This window comes from Eucyclogobius newberryi, unplaced genomic scaffold, assembly GCF_026437365.1.
Source record: "Eucyclogobius newberryi isolate DKJ021-1_F unplaced genomic scaffold, fEucNew1.0.hap1 SCAF_12, whole genome shotgun sequence".
NCBI lineage: Eukaryota > Metazoa > Chordata > Actinopteri > Gobiiformes > Gobiidae > Eucyclogobius > Eucyclogobius newberryi.
In genome coordinates this window covers 14,712,061-14,732,728 of record NW_027315746.1, presented here as the reverse complement: position 1 = coordinate 14,732,728, position 20,668 = coordinate 14,712,061, and the positions used below count along the sequence as shown (strand labels likewise).

At 36.9% G+C, this 20,668-nt stretch overlaps 1 protein-coding gene across 2 annotated transcripts in view; it reads right to left on the bottom strand.

Annotated features, from left to right (window-relative positions):
• Window positions 1-1,459: 1,459 nt before the first annotated feature.
• tox (thymocyte selection-associated high mobility group box) overlaps window positions 1,460-20,668 on the bottom strand; it is a 46,172-nt gene continuing 26,963 nt past the window's right edge. The window contains exons 4-10 of one of the 2 annotated variants that reach the window (XM_072440918.1): window positions 19,250-19,507; window positions 12,937-13,191; window positions 9,319-9,546; window positions 9,164-9,244; window positions 8,307-8,729; window positions 5,531-5,691; window positions 1,460-3,343 (exon numbers count right to left, since the gene is read on the bottom strand). In XM_072440918.1, the coding sequence (XP_072297019.1) occupies window positions 3,307-3,343; window positions 5,531-5,691; window positions 8,307-8,729; window positions 9,164-9,244; window positions 9,319-9,546; window positions 12,937-13,191; window positions 19,250-19,507 (1,443 nt within the window). In that variant the 3' untranslated portion in view covers window positions 1,460-3,306. The remainder of the gene's footprint in view (window positions 3,344-5,530; window positions 5,692-8,306; window positions 8,730-9,163; window positions 9,245-9,318; window positions 9,547-12,936; window positions 13,192-19,249; window positions 19,508-20,668) is intronic. The other variant, XM_072440919.1, reaches the window with a different exon arrangement.

Here is a 20,668-nt window from a genome sequence, read left to right as displayed (position 1 = left end):
AGTGGCATTTAAAAGCACTTCAGTTTTGAAGGAAGTGAAACCAGTAATGTGTCACTGATAATGCAAAATATTTATTTTCATAGTTAGCTGTGCGCAGCAACAGAATTATCTTGAGCTAATTGACAATTAGTGTTAGGAATAGGAATAGTGAGTTACACTTGGACAGGGTTAACCTCAGTGCTGTTGATAAACACCTTGTTTTCCTCAACCATCATGTACTTGTTTCCTCGGGTAGAACTTGTATTTGATATTTGCCTCTATAGTTCAGAAATAGGCCAATTATTTTACCTTTTCTGTAATGGTATTGCTAATGCATTCTGTTATTTATCTGTAGGCTTTCATGCATTTTCCCCTTCCACTGCTGTAGTATCATGTTGGATCTTTTCTTGTTAAGTCAATTTTATTTTTTGGAGGAATATTTAAAAATGTGTCCAGCCTTTTGACTAGTTCTGGTGCATTTACTAATGTACTCAATCCCTGTCAAATGAACAAATAAAATGAATCATGGAGTAGCCAATAGAAAATGTAATTAATGGATGCATATTATTACTGTTATTGCATATATAGAACATGAATGAAAACAAATGGTCTTCTCAGTGACCAGGTCGCTATAACGTGTATTGAACTGCTTACTGAATACACTGTATGTCATTTACTATACTGTGGCTAATATGATGTTTTTTGTTGCAGCCTTTAAATAAATAAGGCAAAAACAACCATAGAGTTTGACACAGAGGCAGATGTCAGTCAGTGTTCTGCTTGTTAGAAGAAACCATGAACCAAGCAGGTAAAGCTACATTGTGCTAGATAGTGAATTATGTATGTGATAGAAAAAAACATGGCACATTCACTTCCAACATTATTGTCAGGGAAATATTCTTCTGTTAGATTGACAGGTGGGCCTAGTGTTGCAGCTATGATAGGAAAAATACAGTCGAGAATGTGTTTACAGGGAAAGAAATTCCGAGTTTTGTGTTAAGGAGGCACGAGCGCAAAGTAAGTATTGTGAATATCTGGGCGAAAGGATATTGAAGTTAAAGCTGTCAGACAAGAGGCGAAGAAGAAGATCTATAGATGTAGAGAACGAGGACATTAAGTTCTTGGTATAAGAGTATAAGAGACGATGGCAAAGTCCATGGTTTCCAAGTAAAACTAAAACTGAAAACAAAAGTGAATGCTCTGTGACATTTGCTAATATCACACTAATTATTAATATTTTTGGATGTAATTGGTGTAATGATTTAACCCATCATAACAAGCCCTGATCCACAGCATAGATCTGAATGAACAAATTAAAAAATGTTCCTTCAAAAGCTTTTGTTTGCCTACTTGTTTTCACTAAAATGTGATCTCACAGTTCATGGTGTCACCTGTGTGTGTGAGAGGTGCGCCAGACATGAGCACAGAAAGAACCCAAAATATGCTAATAAATATATAAATAAAAATCAAAGAAGCAGGCTTTGGAGTAAATGACTGCACATCAATGCAGCACCGACTTTATTCTCAAACACATTATTATTAGAATCTAAAAATAAGAAAATCTTCATGGTTGTTGTTAAACCCAGAGTCCTTTCATCTGCCTCAAAAACACATTAATACAAAGAGATACAGAGCCAGAGAGTTAGACGTCTCTCATCATTATCATGGTTAACACTAAAACAAAAACGTGATTAAAAACATTAAAATTACAGCCAACCCAGCAACAGTTATAGTTTCTTAAATAGTCTCTTTGCGCAGAAGAGAAAAGAGATGACAAAAGCAGCCCATGCATTCAGTTTCTCATTAACACTTCACACACTCTCAATGTTTGGATCAGAATCAATATCGACATATGCCAGGAGGAGGAGCTGTCATGGTACAAAGCTGCTTTTTTTTCCAGCAAAAGAAGAGAATAGTTTGATATTTCAGTGTTTCAAGGACTAAAATACAGTGGGTTTGTGAACAGTGTGAGTTGTCTGAATGAGGGATTGTTCACAGTCAGTGCCTGGTTATAAGGAGAACAGCTTGAGGTGCAGTTCAACCACTTTGAGATCCGACAACCAGCCAAAACAATATGACATGTCAAGGTAATGAGAATGTGATATGCAGACTGCACGCAAGTCTATTCTTTGTGCTGGTCCAAAAGTATAAAGGATAAAGAGTGGAGGTTGTGTCAGGGTTGGGCATTTGACTTTAATTGTCAATATGTTTTGGTTGGTCATTGTGTTATTCTTAAATAAAACAATGTTAATTTCTCCTCAAAATGACAATACGCTCTTTGCATCATATGGCAACAAAAATATTTTCATATATTTAAAGAAACAGTCATTTTAAACTATGGCTGTAAAAGACTACAGCAACAAAATTTCAACAATGAATTCACTGGCCTTAATCGACAGTTAAAACATTTATGATACAACATTTTACAGCTGCTCTTGGGAGCATTTTGGGACATATGGTGCAAAACACCATCTCTACATAAAGGGCATTTGAAGGGCAGACGGGGAGTTAATAAACAAGGGAATTTCTAGGGAAGGTCTGAATATTTACAAATATTTTTAAGTTTGCCTCATTGGAAAACACCTCAAATGTACGTGGAAAGCACAGGTAAAAACATGCAGAAGCCGGTGGAAATTGGTGCCATTTTGGTGACAATGGAGCTATGAAAAGATTGGTCAAAGTTTGTATCGTTACACATATAGGCCACGTATTGTTGAAATGTATCACAAATCTGTTGAATAATGACATAGTTGCAGTTTTACAAAAGAAAAAAAAGTTGGACCCAATTTCGCAGTTATTTTCCTCTGTTTAGAAACATCTCCCCTTTACACGACAGGTGAGGTACTGGGAGACATTGACCATTGAGCAGCAAACAAATTTGAGTCTCCCAAAACACAAACGAGGCGTAACCTTTACTATGCTGATACCAACCACTGCAGACAGGAAACACGCCAAAACGCGCTGCAGTTTTAGAGCTGTTTTGACACCTATCCATCACAAACTACCAATTTTTTTCTGCTTCTTACACTTTTCCACTTTTGGCCAAATATATTCCATAACATTTCAAGCGTTAATGACGTCTGATTAGTGGTTTCTGAATGGCACTACATGAACCAACAAGCTGGTTTATTCCTGCATTAACGACAGTCCCCATTTATTTTACAAGTCCAACTTTGAAATCGGGGCGTTATCTTCTCTTTTTGGGATTTGCTGGCAGGTGCTTGGTCCCGTGGGCTGGTCTGGGGTCAGTTTGAGGCTGGAGGTTTTCGTGGTGTGGCAGTAAAAAGGGCTTGGTTGAAGTTTGGCATCACTTTGTTTGATGTGGGATTAACTCAGGAACAGAGGCTTGTCTCTCTGAAGACCCCTGGAGACACACAGCGCATTAGAATATCATTAGAATGAGTAAACAGACAGCAGGAGGTAAAAAGGAAACCAAATACTTATAATTTACTGAACTGGAACTTCTCAAGTGTAGGTTACGTGGCTGGTTATAGAGGAGTACTAGTAGATTATTGTTTTTGTAACACCTGTCACTTTAAATAACTCACTTTAACAATAATTCATCTATCGGTGTAATCCCTCATTCGTCCAGGCGTGTTCCATAGTAGAAAAAGCTTCAGTTGTAGTCATCTGGACTCAGTTAGAAAAAATAGACGTTTCGACTCTCATCCAAGAGTCATTGTCAATAAAAGAATTTAGATCGAGAACTCCGATATTAATACTGTTCTGTGGTAAGACCCGCCCATTGGGCGGAGCCTTCCTGAAGTAGCAGCTGATTACGAAGCCAAAGTCCACACCCTCCTCGAGGACACGACCACATACGAACGCTTGAAAAGAGATCCGACCAGTGGCTACAAGAAGAAAGTGATAGACTGTTTACAAAGGCTGGAAAAAGAGGAAGCTATAGACCGGCCTCTGTATTACAGACTGTATCCTGGTGAAGCCATGCCCTGCATTTATGGCCTTCCAAAAATACACAAAAAGGATGTTCCACTCAGACCCATAGTGTGCAGCACAGATTCCATCACTTACAATGTGGCCAAGCATTTAACAACTATATTGGCTCCGCTTGTGGGGAATTCGGAACATCATGTGGAAAACACGCACAACTTTGTGGATAAAGTGAAACATCTCCAACTGGACCCAGATGACCTCATGGTTTCATATGATGTCGTGTCCCTGTTCACCTGCATCCCGACCTCTGATGCAGTAGCAGCAGTGAGGATCAGACTGCAGGAAGACACCACCCTACAGGAAAGGACCAAACTGACACCTGAACACATATGTAAACTGTTGGACATCTGTCTGAACACCACTTACTTTCAATTCCGGGACAATTTTACAGACAGATTCATGGCTGTGCCATGGGCTCGCCCGTCTCTCCCATAGTGGCCAACCTGTACATGGAGCACTTTGAGAAGAAGGCACTGTCCTCATTCTCAGGCATAGCCCCAAAACTATGGCTCCGCTATGTCGATGATACTTTTGTAACAATCAAGAAACAAGAGCTGGAAACCTTCTCTGATCACATCAATGCTGTGGACCCACATATCAGGTTTACAAGAGAAGACGCTAAGGAGAATCGCTTGGCCTTTCTTGATTGTTCCACGATCAGAGGAGAGGACGGGAAACTCCAAATAGAAGTATATAGGAAACCTACACACACGGACCAGTATCTGCTCTTTGGTTCCAACCACCCACTACAGCACAAGCTGGGAGTGATCAGAACCTTACAACACAGAGCTCAAGGTGTGCCCACCAGCTCAGAGGGCAAGAAGAAAGAGGAAAAACATGTCCGAAATGCCCTCTCAGCCTGTGGTTACCCCGCTTGGGCCCTCAACAGAGTGAAGAGAACCAAGAAGCAGGACAAAAGGGAAACTGAACAGAGAAGGAAGGGTGTTTCTATCCCTTATGTGTCTGGCCTGTCGGAAAAACTGCAGAGAATTTTTAGACAACACGAAGTCCCTGTTTATTTTAAACCAGGAAACACTTTAAGACAAAAACTGGTTCATCCTAAGGACAAGTTGCCGACTCAAAAACAGAGCAATGTAGTTTATTCGATCCAATGCAGTGAAGAAAGCTGTAAAGAACGTTACATAGGTGAGACAAAACAGCCTCTACACAAAAGGCTCTATATTTTCATTTCGTTTTAGTTTATATTTTATTATTATTCATTGTTATGATTTATGTTGGACTATATTGCTGAAACAAAAGTCCAACGCACGTTGCATATTTATTTCGCTGTAAGATCACATACCTTTCCACACCCAAACCTCTACATTTATCCAAGTTTTGAAGCTGGGGTTAATATTTTTTTGTTTTTTGTAAAGACATATTTTAAAACTGTGAATATTACTATATATTTTGGAGTGGAACAATAAATAAGACACAAAAATGGCATTGCTCATCTTTTAAAGTCTACATTTCCGTGCAACGGACCCACATCTTATTCCTGAATTATCTGAAATTATAGCTCTAGCGCACTCACCCACACGGATCAATATCTCCCTCATTTCTGAAAGCCTAACCTCATCCAGGCTCCATTACCTACCCGTTGCCATGGTATTCGGTGCTCCAGTCGAGAGACGGGTGGTGGCCGGGCGTGTGCCGTCCGAGCTGGTGGTAGTCCACTGATGATGACATCACAGGTGCGCCGCTCAGCATCCCTCCTCCCATCTGCTGGTACTCAGACTGAAGAGACGGGTGATAGCTCTGGGGGGAACAAATAAATCATTTATTCAGTATTTTTGCTGTCAAGCCGGGGTTCCCCAACTTTTCAGACCAGGACCCCCAAAATAACTGTGCAACTGTTTTATTGAGTGGCTTGAAGAGTTATTTTACTTCAAATGACATCTCCCTAGTCATCTTACGACCCCCAGCTCATGCCTCACGACCCCCCGAGGGTTCTCGACCTCCCCTTTGTAAACCACTGGTTTATCAGACTTGAGGTTAACCATTATTTATTTCTGTGAAAACCATATTCTTGACACTGCTAGCTGCTAACGTAAGTTGTTTTGTGCCATATGTCCCAGTGTTCCACCATATATTTCATACTAGGGTTGCCAAAAGTATTGAAATTCAGATAGTAATCAATACTAAAACTAGAACCAAAAAAAAAAAATTCACACAAAAATCACACAAACAGGACTAAATTTGACCTTTCCTGTACAGTTTTTAGAATGATCTTGAGCTGCAGTAAAATCAGAAGTATTATTGTGGCATTAAACTCGGTATTGAGAATTAAGGCCATAATTGAGTTTAAAATGTTCCTTGCATTGTACTATATTTTATTTACTATATATTTATGCCTTTGTATCTTAAGTCTGTCTAGTTTGGTTAGATTTAAGCTAGTTACCTTTTCATTGCACCTTTGATTCTCCTGCTGCTTTCTAACTTTCTGTTGCAACACTGGAACTTCCCCAAAGTCAGACAAATAAAGGATTCATCATCAGCTACATTTAAGTGATTGTTAGAGCAGCATGTATATTCAAATCCATACGTTTAGATCATTATTAATCCCAACTAACACAGTAAGTGTTAAAGCCCCACAATTACTTCTAACAATATAAAACTATGAACTTCATATTCTGGGGCTACAGTTTGAAACTAGTCAACGCTTTACAATGGCCCATTCATGAAAAGCTGTGCAATTTTTTTTACGTTCGGATTGTTTTAAATGTTAACCAAAGTTTGCATTTGAACGTATGCACAGACAAAACTGACAAACAGAAGTGCCCTATTTTGCTTACTTTAGTAAACATTCCCCAGGTGTTTGAATGATTACATAATGCCCCGTTTATGTGCAATTAAACATAAAATAATGACAAACTAAGTGAAAGGATGCAGATGCACTTTTAGCGGTAGCGTCGGTAATTATATTGAGGAGATGTTATTATTACTATTACCCTGGCGAGTATAGATATATGTTGCGGAGGGGGGAGCGAGTGCGTGTGGTTTTTGAAAGGGAAGTTAATCTGAGTGTCGCTGCTGAAAGAGGAGAAAGGCCCGGGACAGCAGGTGGTTGGGTGCTCCCTCCCGCCTCCTCTACCTCACCTATTCATCCATTGTGGGGCAAATTCTTCTCCTTCACTATTTCACAAAGACAGCATCTGCCTCTTTTGTCTCCCCTCTCTCCCCCTCTCGCTCTCCCCCTCCCCCAACCCTTCTCGCTCTTCCCCAAAAAGAAAAAAAAAAGTTTTAAATAAGCGCTCCTATCTTTATCTTTAAGTTTTTGTGGCAATTTTCAAGGAAAAGCGGGAATCAAAACACAAAAATTTAACTTTAAAATAAAAATATGACAGCATGTACAGTGAAAGTTCTGTTTTGTTATCTGTATAAGAAACTAAAACAATGTTTTCTTTCTAATGTTGAAAATACAATTTTAAATTTTCTAAATTATTCAAAACAGTTCCTCTCTTTCTGTCATTGTCGCGAGCAAAACAAACAAACTCTCCAGGGAAATACAAAACAGCACAAAGGCTGAGTGGGTGATTGATTAACTCATTGATTGAGTGACAGACAGCCTTGAATGGCAATATAATGAGCCTAATGTATTTAAAAGACACATGGGGAACAGTATCTATTATCTAAATGAACTTACTAGTACAAGTGTTTACTGATGCTTATCCATATTTAGGCTGTTTTTGTCAATTGAATTAACTAATAAGATGTTTGAGAGGGATAGCTGCAAAAGCAATACAATTATATTTTAGATGTTACTTGTCTTTTAAGCTTCATCAGTTAGTTGTTGTGTTTTTATCACAATCTAAAAATGCATTTTGACCACATTCATATTTAAATTACACAGTTTATACAGATGCTTCTTACTGCAAGTTCCACATTATTTAAAGTCTGTTCTATGCTTGTTAAATGCCATGTGTATGCCATATTTTCAGTTTTTAGCGTATCGGCCTTAAATGCCAGCATTTGTAGTTTTTTTCCTTTGGGCTGACCAGTTGCTAAGAGGAAAGATCTGGCACTGCACAAAATGTGATTACACTGCTCCATTATAGGGAGGTAGTAAAACAGTGCTGAGGACGTCTAAAAATAATGGTTATTGATATCATTTTCATCATTATACTTTCATTATGTAGAGCCGTGTAATGTATAGACACTAATTTAGCTTTATTTCTGATTTTTCACACCTTGAGCAATCCATCAATAACTCACAAAGACAAGATAAATGTTTTCTTGGGCATATAAATACACACCACTCTACCTCGTGTTGTACGTTTTCATATTAACGATCACCTAAAATAATGGTCCATAATTTAATCCTGATGAATTGTCATTTCTTATTACCCAGATTTGCTTAATTGTGTAAGTACCTGTCCGATGGCCGATGTGTGGCTCATGCCCATGTTGTGTCCCGTGAGCTGCTGGTGATGGTGGGGACTGTGGAGCCCCCCGAGGTGCGCCTGTCCGTGCAGAGGAGGGCTGACCTGCAGAGGGGGAGTGGGCGCTCCTGCCACCCCACCCAGACCGCCCTGATGTGGGCCACTTGGCCGTGGGACAGTGCCTCTGGATGATAGCAGCTGCGGGTGCATGTGGCTGTGGGGCGGGTGCGGGTACATGTACATGCCCGGGTGCTGATGCGGGGGCAGACTGTGGGGCATAGAGCCGGATGAAGGGTGCTGCCCCGGGTGGACGGGGTACACTGGGGGTTTGGGGTTGAACATTGGGTTAGAGGAGGACGAGGGAGGAGTGGAAGAGTGAGAGGGTTTCATCTCTGACGGGTCGTTGTAATTCTGCTAGGGATAAAAAGACAAAATATCATATTTTAGATAATATAATCATTACATTATTTTGAAGATATGCAAAATGTGAATATTGAGTATTACGTTTGTTTACAGTAAACATGCTACAAAAGCTGCAATGTTGTAAACTTTCAAATAAAGGTAGAAGGTGATATTTGCCTGCTAATTAAACCTCAACTAATACGTTTAAAGATCATCTCAAAAAAGATATTGAGATACACATTTCTGTCAACATCGCTTACCTGTAGTTAAAGGTGGGAGATAGATATTGGTGATATGCTAAATTAGAAAATCTTGTGTGTCGTCTATCATAAAAATATATTTCAAAAGACTGTAAAAAGCTTGAAAATACGTGCAAACCTTCAAAAAGCATACGAGATGATATTTCTGCCCTTTTTGTAGTAATAAGTAGTAGTAAAGTGTAATACCTGTGAGACCAGACTCGCCCTATAGGCAGCCAGTTGTTTCAGATATTCCTTTTTGGCTGTCTCTGTCCTCTTCTTGTACTCCTAAAACACAAATGAAAAAAGTTCTTAATTCAACTGTTATAACATCACCATATTGTGTCTCAAATGGGACTTACCTGCTTCTGTTCCTCTCCCAGGCCGTCCCACATAGAGGCTACGATCTTAGACACCTCACCGAACGTGGCGTTGGGGTTCTGTGCCTTGATATTGGCCTGAGTGTCCCGGAAAAACAAAGCATAGGCCGAGACTGGCTTCACCGGCTCGTTTGGGTCCTTCCTCTTCTTTTTCTTTGGTGTTTTAGGTTTCTTCATGTCCATTCCTGCTGGCCTCTTCTCTCCACTGACCTGTGACACACACGAAACACATTGATTATTACATATTGCAGATGTGTAAATGTGTAAGGATTAAATGTGTGGTCTTCAAGTTGGCATTGCAATCTATATTTGCAAAGTTAGTGCTACTTTGATTTTTGTTTTAGTACAAACTGTAATCTAAAATGCATAGCAGACATAACATATTTTAATCAAACAACAAAGGCAATCGATAATTTTGAAGCATGCTTTGCGCATCTGTCCACTAAGAAACAACAATCAATTTACCGATACTTGAAAAAATAAATATATATTGTTTTATATATGTTTTCCATGTAAATCTGACTTTTTGTACAATTCATGTGGCATCAGTTAGAAAGTAGGAGATTTGCTAAACAAGTGGGACGAGGGACAGAGGGCTAAATGCTGTGCAGGACAATCAAAAAAGGGATTATTGATGCTGAGACCAATAAATATAAGTGTTCCAACTATTTACTGGCTGCTGTTGACCCATGACTTCTCGTAATACTTCAACAAATACAGTTCTATAGTTATTTGAGGAATAAATGACTAACATATCTGGTTTTGGCGTAAGTTATTCCCATTTTAAGGAAAGAAATATCCATAATTACCAGACTCTGCACTGGTATCAGTTGATATTGCAGATACTTAAAGCATATAAAGTATAAATATCAGAACGGAAAAAGCTGAATGAATAGAAATAACCCTGTGTATTTATCAGTTAAACATAAAATAACTTCAGGAAAATATCTTTGAAACGCTTGTATATTGGAGTGGGTCCAGGTATTTTGATTCGATTACAGACAGTCAACATCAAAATATTTGTTTTAATCAATTTGCTATATTTAGGGAATTCCCAGGGAAAAAAGAACAAACTCAATTTAAAGTTGTCTTGTCATGATAAAATCTAACCAGCTCAAATGTACAGAGCATTGTAAAAGTTTAGCGCAACATAATAAAAGGTGAAAGCCCAGTTTTTCTTGTTTACTGGAGCGGTCTGCCTGACTTACACATCACAGACAGGGGCTCTTGAGCAAATGTGCCGCGGGTAATGACGTCTGTTGTGTTGCCGAGGGTGATATCGTTTCCATTTACTTCTTCAATGCATAGGAAATGTGGTGATAAAGTTGTGCGGCATTATTCAGCCCGTAATGTGATGGTTTCATTTCGCCGTAATACGAACAGTCAGTTTAGTATTGTTTCTCTGTGAGACACAAAAACACTGGGAGCTGATTTCCATCTCGTTCACATTCACTGAGAATGACTCTGTTATGACACTGAGTATTAACATAATGATTGTCTACACACTCCTATACACAAGAGCATGATTAGGATGATAAGATAAGATAAGATCTGTTCCTCACGCTTTTCTACCTTGACGGTAGAAAAGCGCTATATATTAATGTGACCATAAGATAAGCCTTTATTTGTCCCACAATGGGGAAATTTCAGTGTTGCAACACAAAGTAGGTACAGAAGTAAATAATAAAGAACAGCTAACATTTTTTTTTATGTGAAAAAGATGTGAAAAAATTCAAGTAAAAGTATATGAAATGCTTTGGTTTAAGGTGTTTCATTTACTTATTTTTAATCTGACTTTATCACGCATCCTTTCTATTGTTATCAGAGGTTTGAGTCGATCTAACTGCCTTTGACAATGGACAGACAGCGAATGAATGAAAAACAATTTTATTTAATTGGAGCAATTTAGATTTAATCATTGTCAAAACAAATGTAAAAACTTACTGAATCCTTACTGAAAAAAATAAGTGTTTTGTTTTTTTCCGGTGTAAGTCTGCTCTTCCTTTACTTCAGAGAAGTATTTAAACCAGTCTCAATGCCATGTTTATTTTATTAACATTTATTTAACCAGGTAAGAAAACCTATTGCATTTTTTTTGTCCATTAGATCTATTCAGTGATCAGATTTTCATGTTCATTAGAAAGTGAACCTAACCCGTCCCTCCCACAAATCAACAATTCAAAAGCAAAATAACATTCTTCCATGCGTGAAACATGCGTGAAAATAATAAAAAATACATAAATTACAATACTAATACTAAAAAAAGAAAAGATAGATGCTGCTGCACACATCATAAAAATGTTTTTAACCACTACCACTGAAATAGAAATAAAAAAACATTGCAGGAGACTAAAAAAGACAACATTTAAAAGCCCAGACAGTGTACTGGAAGACTCAGAAGTGATGAAGCCTCTCCGATTAACATCTTTATTGTGAAACTGGTCCTGTTTAGTTAAAGTAACCTTCTTTTACTCTAAATGTAAAACAGTCACGCGGGTGGATGTCCTGAATAGACCAGTGCTGCGATTGAAGAGAATCGGGCACGAAACTCAAGAGCTGCTGCAGGTCTTAAGATGGTTAATGCCAAAAGTTGAAAAGAGAAACGTTACCCAGTTACTAAAACTAGTATTGAAACCACATACTAATTTGAATAGTGGAAAAATCGGTCTTGATCAGATCTAGTTTGAGACCACATGGTAATATTCAAGACATTATTTAGAGTTATTCTTTAGAGAGAGTCTAGAGAAATATTATCATGGCGGTATTGAGATCTGTATAACATATTGAGCATTTTCCTTAGAATTAAAAGTCCACTAATCATTTTACTGGGATTTGAGGGTGTATTATTGTGTTATTATGAACCACAGCAGAAAGGAAGTGCTGGAGTTTTGAGTCTGAATTGTCCCTTTTACACATGACGACACTGTTAATTAACTATAATGTCTTTGTCTACATACTTTTGTGACTCCAGTTTGGATCACATCATAAAGATAATTAATAGTTTTGAGAGCGCCACGCCCTCAACGACTCCCTGCACAGGGCATGTATTTGGTCAACCAGGAATTTTTCAGGCAACTTCAAACCAAAGTCATGTATCCTTCAAATATTTTCCACTGCGCCTAATGGTTTATTCAGATTTGTACTAGTACCACTGTGTTTTAGTGCAACTATACAAATGAAAATACATTTTAGATTACTTGAATTGGCACAAAAATACAGCTTCAGACCTGCTTGTTCTCGTTATTAACTTCATCACCCATTTCTACAGAAAATTTTACTTAATTTAAACTAAAAAGATATAAAGTGGAAATACTGCATTCAAATTCAAGTCTTCTGTAACTGTTGCTACTGCTCATTACTATGAAGCACAAACACAAAACTATGACTAATTCTACAACAAAGGCACTGTCATTTCCAAGTAAAAACTGTATCTACCAAATGTACTTTATAAAATGATAAATGATAAAAATATATTGGGCAGTTTCTCCTTGACTGATCATATTAAAATGGTGCAAAGTGGGGTCAGTCATCACTTCAGAACTACAGGACTGACTCATGTGTTTCTGGTTAATTCACGTCGTGTAACGGTTTGAGTTTTACCCTGAGAGTCTCCTCGCTCTCGTCCTCGTGAGCAGAGCTGGAGGGAGACGGCGTGGCAGATTTACTTCCTGGGGGTGAGGGGGAATTGTGGGTAATGGCGTTCCTGTTCGGGCCAAGCTGTGATGGGTTGATGGTGGGGAGCTGGTTCTGCTGGCTCTGCTGGCTCATCGCCGATTGGCTCCTCGGCCCCAGAGCGGCTTCGATTGGCTGCTGACTGGTGGTGAAGCGCGAATCGGAATTTACCATCTGCTGCATCTGTGGAAAAAGATGTACGTGACTTTAATAGACATGATCCGAGAGAAAAAAAGGCACGATGTTACATCATTTGAATGTGTTGTACCGGATGTTCATTTTTAAACTATTTGAGAACCTATTCTTCACTTTCCTAATGCATTTTTAACATCGTAATTGTCATCCAAATGCGAGTATATGAGCACTTTTCACAACTTTCAGAGGCCAGAGCGAGTTTTACCATCATGGAAAAGCTCATAGTGTCACAATACAAAAATTGGAGTTTTTGGGGCAAAGTTCTAGACAATAGACTGATTGTAGTACATTCTCTACTAAACATTGCACACTTTTACAAGCTCTGATAAAGCTCAAGATAATTCTAAAACTGTAGGAGTGTTTCTTTTAGTATTGATTAGTATCTGATTTCCGATTCTTTTGACAACCCTAAAAGTTAACAACAACTAGCATGCTAACAAACGCACTTCCTGGTTCTTGAACTCTTTATAATGTGACGCAGGCAGCACACATCGAGCTCATTTTGACCCCAACAGCGGCTTTTAGAATATATCTGCAATAGAGATTTTACTCAATTACATATAAAAATCAGATACAGCCACTTTAATATTTTTCTGTTTTGAGCCACTGAAAAAAATCAGCTTTTAGTGCTATAGTTCACTCTATTTGATATTATTATTATTTTTATTATTTTATTTTTATTATTTATTTTTACAGTTTTGAAGTAAAAAGTATTTTGAGTTTTGCCTGAGAGTAGTCATTTTATACTTGCAGAATCCGAAAATAAAACATTGAAATGAGAGAAAACACATGTATTTTCATATCTAATTGGCTAAAACTTTCTACAAAGACCTACTGAAATACGCTTATGTTTTATTCTGAAGTGTGCTCATTATTTATTGACAGGCACTACATTATCTGCATGTTCACGTCAACAAGAAGTCTCACTATGATGAAAGAAACAAAATATTCCTTTTGAGTTTGCATCCGAATCTGAACAATTGCAGGATTTTACACAAGACCAGTTTTACCCAATGTAAAGATAAATAAAAACAGCCAGTGGTTTTAAAACTTGACAAGATAAAAACGTCTGTTGGCTAAATTAAGAGGGTTGCAGGTGTATAAATAACCTAATCTCTTCCCTCCATGTTACGAGGCTGATGATGTGTTCTTTAGCACAGAGACGTGTTATACAACTTGGAGAGCAGAAAACACAACAGTGGCCACAGGTGCAAAAGGGAGATTGAAGTCTTTGTAGTTTATTCCAGCGGGATTCATCTTTAATGTGTCAGAAAGTAGTTTATGCTGGAAATAAAGTGACCAGACAGAACCATCTATTGTTTTACAGCCGCACCTGAGTCATAGATGCAAATGTTTTATGTCAGACATAGAGTTGGCTTTGCGCAAACAGATCTGTATCTATTTAAGTCTCTCTACAGGTATCAAACTAAACACACATATTATGTAGTAGTGCTATTATTGCTAACAGAGGCCTTTGTAATTTTCTACTACTACTACAAGCGGCATTAAATACATCCAATAAAGACTTATAATTACTTAACAATGTTATACTGAATAGTGTTGTTAATGTGTAATTTGCCACAATATAAAATAAAAAAAATAAATGAAATTACAAGGTAGAAAATGCTTGATAGATGTTTTTTTATGGTAATTCAAAAAACAAACAAAAAACAAATAGAACTAACCCAATAGCTTAATAGCTTATTAAAAAATGTCTATAGTAGGGATGGGAAGAGACACTATTTTAGGATAAAAGATAGATCAGATAAAATATGAAATTCAATCCACGAGAATGAGACAGGGTTTTGACATAATTTATCATAAATTAATTGTGCAATCCAGTTCACAATTTTTGGTTTAATGTATTTTCTATGATATTGGTGTTATTGTAGCATTGTTGTTTTTGGAATGACAGCTTTTTAAGAGGTGTAACTCAGCAGAACTGAACCCTTTTGTAAACACATGGAAAGAAAGTCTCACAGGGAAAGTTTCCACATGTGTGTACAGTCTTGTGGTAATTTTATCTGACGGATCAAAATCTCAATGTCTGATGCCAAAGGATTTTGTCACATCTCTGTTCTTTTATATTACCATATGGTCTTATACTTCTTCAGCTCAAGACCATTGTAAAACTATTCAAAGGACCACTTTTGTTTTATTTTTGTGATTTTATCAGTATCGATACTTGCCCAATCTTGTTTTGGTGCTGGTTTAAGTATCGAAACAAAGATTAGATACAGTTCTAGACACAAAAGTAGTGTCTGGGTATTGACCGTTTATCTACTGGTGCTATGTTCCATCCATAAAATGATTAATTGAAACCTTGTAGTGTATTATTATTATTATTTATTTATTTATTTTTATTCCCCGTATCATTTGTTTGCTTTTTGTTTTTGTTTTTTTGTTATTGTTTGTTTTTGTTAGTTTTTTAGGTTTTTTACCCCCTCTTCTGGTGTAATAAGTCTTGTTGAGTTTATGTATGTTTTATGTTCTGATGGGGAAAAAAAGGTAAAAAAAAAAAAGAAACCTTGTAGTAAATTATACAGAAGCTTTTTATGGCATAATTGTGATTTGTACTGAACATGTCATCTGACCATAACTGATTTAACAAGCAAACTCACATTTTATAATTTAGGTGTCAAACCCTTTTTGCCATTTTCATTTTCAGAGTAAAATCCTTTGTGTGTTATGCATCATCCAGAGCCCACTGAGATGTGTCATACTTGAAGATTTTCTGTCCAATTTCTGAGGAAAACAAAAGCTATTACTTCACCTCTGAACTTTAACACCTAATTTCCCAAATTTGAAAAAGAGAGTAGTTAAGCATAGGTTTGATAGTTTCTCATCGGATGTGGTCTCGACTTGATGCCCCTTTCTGGAAGATGTTACTGAACTCTTTAGCGAAAGCAGACGCTGTGGTATTTAAACGGAACGAAGAGTGACATTTTTCAAAACGGAAAGAGGTGTGAGGCTGATGCTCAAACCGGTGGAAAAAGTCAAAAAATAATAATTGTGGTTTTGGCGCTGGTCGGGTCAAGGCGTTAGTAAATGTCAAATCAATGTCTGTTTGTAATTTCCATCGCTAATGGTTTATCAGTGAAATTCACCTGGGGAAACGTTAGCCAAACGTGTTTTACACAAAGATGTTCATAGGTTCATATGTATAGCTAAAAAATAAATGAATAGCAACATGGAAAATATTTTAAGTTAAGTTTCAAATGATATGTTTTTGTTGTGATAATTAAGGCGATCACTGAATGGATACTACAATTCACTGTTCAGGTATTATATTTTCAAACAAACTATCACTTCTTTCATTATCTTACTTAGTAGTTTTTATCTGTACTGATCCAAATTTGCTTTTAAAAGTGTATTTGTGTGTTTTGTAAGCCTCGACCAAGTTATATTGTGAATTAATCATTGTATATTTTTCCACACTAGGAATTAACTGGGTGCAAAAAGTATAATATTAGCACTACTTCAGGTCACGGGACAGGTTTAAAATGAAGCAACATCGAGTGACTACGTGGTAAACCAAAAACCTGCTGACTGACGCCCTGCTCGTGTGACTGATGTGATCTTAAGTGAATTAGGCTGTGGTGGTGACCGACTACATTTCAAAATGAATCTGCACTAGCTCAGAACACTCCTGCGCTGGCACGAGAGCTGCAAATGACTCAGAGCTCCTTGGCCTCAACCAAAACACACATTTTAACTTAAGTTCACACATGGATACACGTTAGCATTACTAGAACTTGGAAAAAAGAAGAATTGTGCTGATTCTGGTCAACAGTAGCAATTTGAATACATTTTCTAGTGAGTTTTATGAATATATTTTTGTTTGCTCAAAGTTGGGAACCTTAAAACCTTTGGTCAGGATATCACCAAGAACATGCTCAAAATAACCCCTCAAACCAAATGAAAAGTGCGTTTACTTTTCAGTCCAGTTAAAAATGCAGTGGAGTGGAAAGAACAGATTCCTGCTGTCAAATGTAGTAAAGTAAAAAGAATCTCCCTTAAAAAATTATAGTTGCAGTACAGATACCTAAATATTTTACTTTACTTGCAGTTTTCTACTTTGTTACTATCCACCACTAAATATGAATATAAATAGCTCATCTATTATTATACTTTAACTAGACGTAGGCAATATATTGAAAACAATTATAATATCTGCTGTTGTTTTGGAAATAGTCCAACAGCATATGTAAAAAGGCTACTACTTCAGTGGGTAATTTCACATTCCATACACTATTTTGTGAGATATTTAAAGAGATACATAAGTGTATAGATATCTTAGATACATTTAAAGGGCATTCTCACACATAAATATCATCAGCGGGATAAAGTTGAACAAATGTAACCCTTATCATTTCCATTTGCGTTCTTAAATTTCACTTAAAGCTGTACAGAAGTGATAGAAACACAAATTCCTGCTTCAGTGAATAAAATATAGCCCCTGTACATAATGCATAATATAAACAAGCTCCGCCCCTTTAGGCCGAGCCTGGCCGAGGTTGCTTGGTAACCGCTCGCGGGAAGAGGCATCAGGCGTGTACAAAGAGAGAGGGGGAGGTATAGGACTATAAACAAATGTGTATTTTATACGATATAGGAATATATTTAGGATACGTGACTCTAAAATAAGGGCGATGTTTGAATAGAAATGGGGAGCCAAAGACTTAATTGTTTAATTAGAGAAATTAGCATTGGTCAATGAATCAATAGCAATAGATTAGACTAGATTTGTATTGACCCCAATTATAGTAATGGTAATAATACATTTTTTTAAATCAATTAGGCAATCAACAACCAATCAGCTTTACCTCAAAACATGTATTTACAAATGAATTAGCTTATTATTTACAAATGAATTTGCTAATTATTGTTAAGTTATGTGTTGTTGAAGAACATTGTGGCAGTCTTAATAAATCCTATTTCTAGGACTTTTGACTTTTGCCCTTGCCCCAAAGTCATTTTCTCGACTATTATACCAAACTGACAAAACCAACTCCACCAAAAGACTAACCACATGAAAGACACAGACAAACTTCTGTGAGTTAAAACAGTTGTTAAAGAACTACATTTAGGAGATATTTCACATGATAAAGACTGAAAGAGCAGGAGTGGGAGGTGAGAAAGTTTCATTTATAAGTAAAACGAAGAGCTGTTGATTCACACTCAGCTTTACTGTAAGAAATACTGAGCCACATCTGAATGTCAGCACTAAAAGCAACATTTTCACTTTACTGCGAAATGAAAATTTTAAATATAAGGAAAATGTCATGTCAACTCAGCGCCAAGATTGGCCTTCAAAAAACACTGCCCCGGGCAACAACCTGTTTCTCGCAGCGAGCAGAGAAACATGTGAGAGAGTTTAGTTCAAATACATCTATCTGCTCGTTCTGCTGTCAGCCACAAAACCCAATATCAGCCTTCTGACAAAAAAGAGCTGTCAATCTTTTGGCTAAATTTAAATATGCATTATAACTATCAACTTATCAACCAAATTAAACTCAAATTCATTGTTCAAGTTGATTGTTTTGTAATGATAGGTTTTTATACTTTCAAACTAACTTTCAAATAGTTTTTCTGTTCAATTGTATTATTTGTGGAGAAAAGTGTGGAAAAATATGTCATACTTTTAACTGTTAGGCTTTCAAGAAATTACTTTAATATTCAAGTTTTCTCAATGAATGGTCCATTTTCATGTGTTTTGTGCGAACTACATAAGATCACACTTTATATCTGAACTCACCACCAGGAGCTGAAATATCACAACTTAATCATTATTTATGATTATTCATGTCAAGACCAAACAACAGCAAAATACTTAATTTAACTTTAATATAATATGATAATACACTTAATAATATGAAAGGTAGTATAAAAAGCCAGAGAAAAAAGAGTTTAACATTCAGGTTTATTTTCTAGTATTGAGTATATGACTATCAGCCATATGACTATTATTGATTTTTTTAGTTCATTATATTATGACCTGAAACACTCCGACTCTCGTTCTGTGGTTGGGGGTCCCTGAACTCACCACAGACAGGGTGCTGGTCATCGGGCCTCCCTCGGGGCTGTACGTCCTGCCGTCTTGTGCTGAGCTCATCCTGCTCATCTCGAGGCCCTGCAGCTGGTACTGGTGGTGCGGTCCTGATCTGGAGGGTGGGTCCAGGGGGTGGTACTGACCCTGGCCAGGGGGGGTCTCGTGGGGCAGATGTGGGGGCATCATGTGCTCCGGCAGAGTGGGAGGAGTCAGGGGCGGGATGTTGTAGTCATCGTCACCAACTGAATAAGACTGGAAGAGAAATGGAAAAGGTTGTTTGTTAGTGTGCTATTATTATTATCTGTTTTGTTATCTCTGTGTGCCATGCTCTGTTCTTTATGATTTATGCATAAATAAATAAATCAATAGGAAGGAAAATGTTGTTATAATGGCACAAAATAATATTGCTCAGTGGAATGTATGCTAAACAATGCTCATTAATTGATTTATTGAACGATTGCCACTGTTTTGTTTTTGAAATAATTATGCTAAAATACCGGGAATATAGTCTAAAATAAAAACTGAAAAATGCAGCAAAAATAAAGAGGATGTTTATTTGTATTTTCTTGATTGTTGTAATTTTTTTTGTGTGCAATACTTGAACCACAACATTTTTCATAGATTTCACGAATATCGTCAGTGAGACAATCAAAAAACACATTAAGATATTGATTTTTGTCTATATTGCCCACCCCTTGTCTCCAAATAATCGATAGGCTCTGTGCTAGAACCTGGTTAAGACTCTTGGAGTCTTTCAGCCACAAAAAGTGATTTCTGTATCGTTTTTTTTTAATCTACATGTATTAAAAAAATAGAAACAACAAGCAAATTAATTCGATTCTGTGACCAATATATGTAGATGTTTAAATCTAAGTTGCATCTTTCTAATTCTTTCTAATTGCTGTGTTGCTGCTTGTTTGTAACACCTTTGTTGATCTACTTGTGCTGATCAGATCAAAATAAAGGGATTTTCTCCATATCAAAAATAACATCTCATGGTTTTTCGTAGAGAGTTTTGTGGTTGTTGAAACAGCCAAAAACAGTTTGTTTGAAGATCTTATGGTAGATTTCTTGACCTACTGAAGATGACAATCAATGACAAAACCACAGAGTGAACTATGTCAGATAAACAAGTTAAATTTGAAGTAGTGCACAATGAATTACAAGCATTAGAAATGTGGTAAAACATTTTAATCTTTTTTCAGTATTTTATATACTGGTATCTGTTGCTGAGGCTAGAGTGTATGTAAACAAGAAAATAAACTAGAATAAGTATTGATATTGAAGAACAAATAAACTACTATTAATTTATGTAAAACAGAATTACACAAAAACTAAATATTTTGATTTGTCTTATTAAATAAAAACAAAATATAGTTTAAAAGTAATTACTTGAACAGAAACAATATAGAC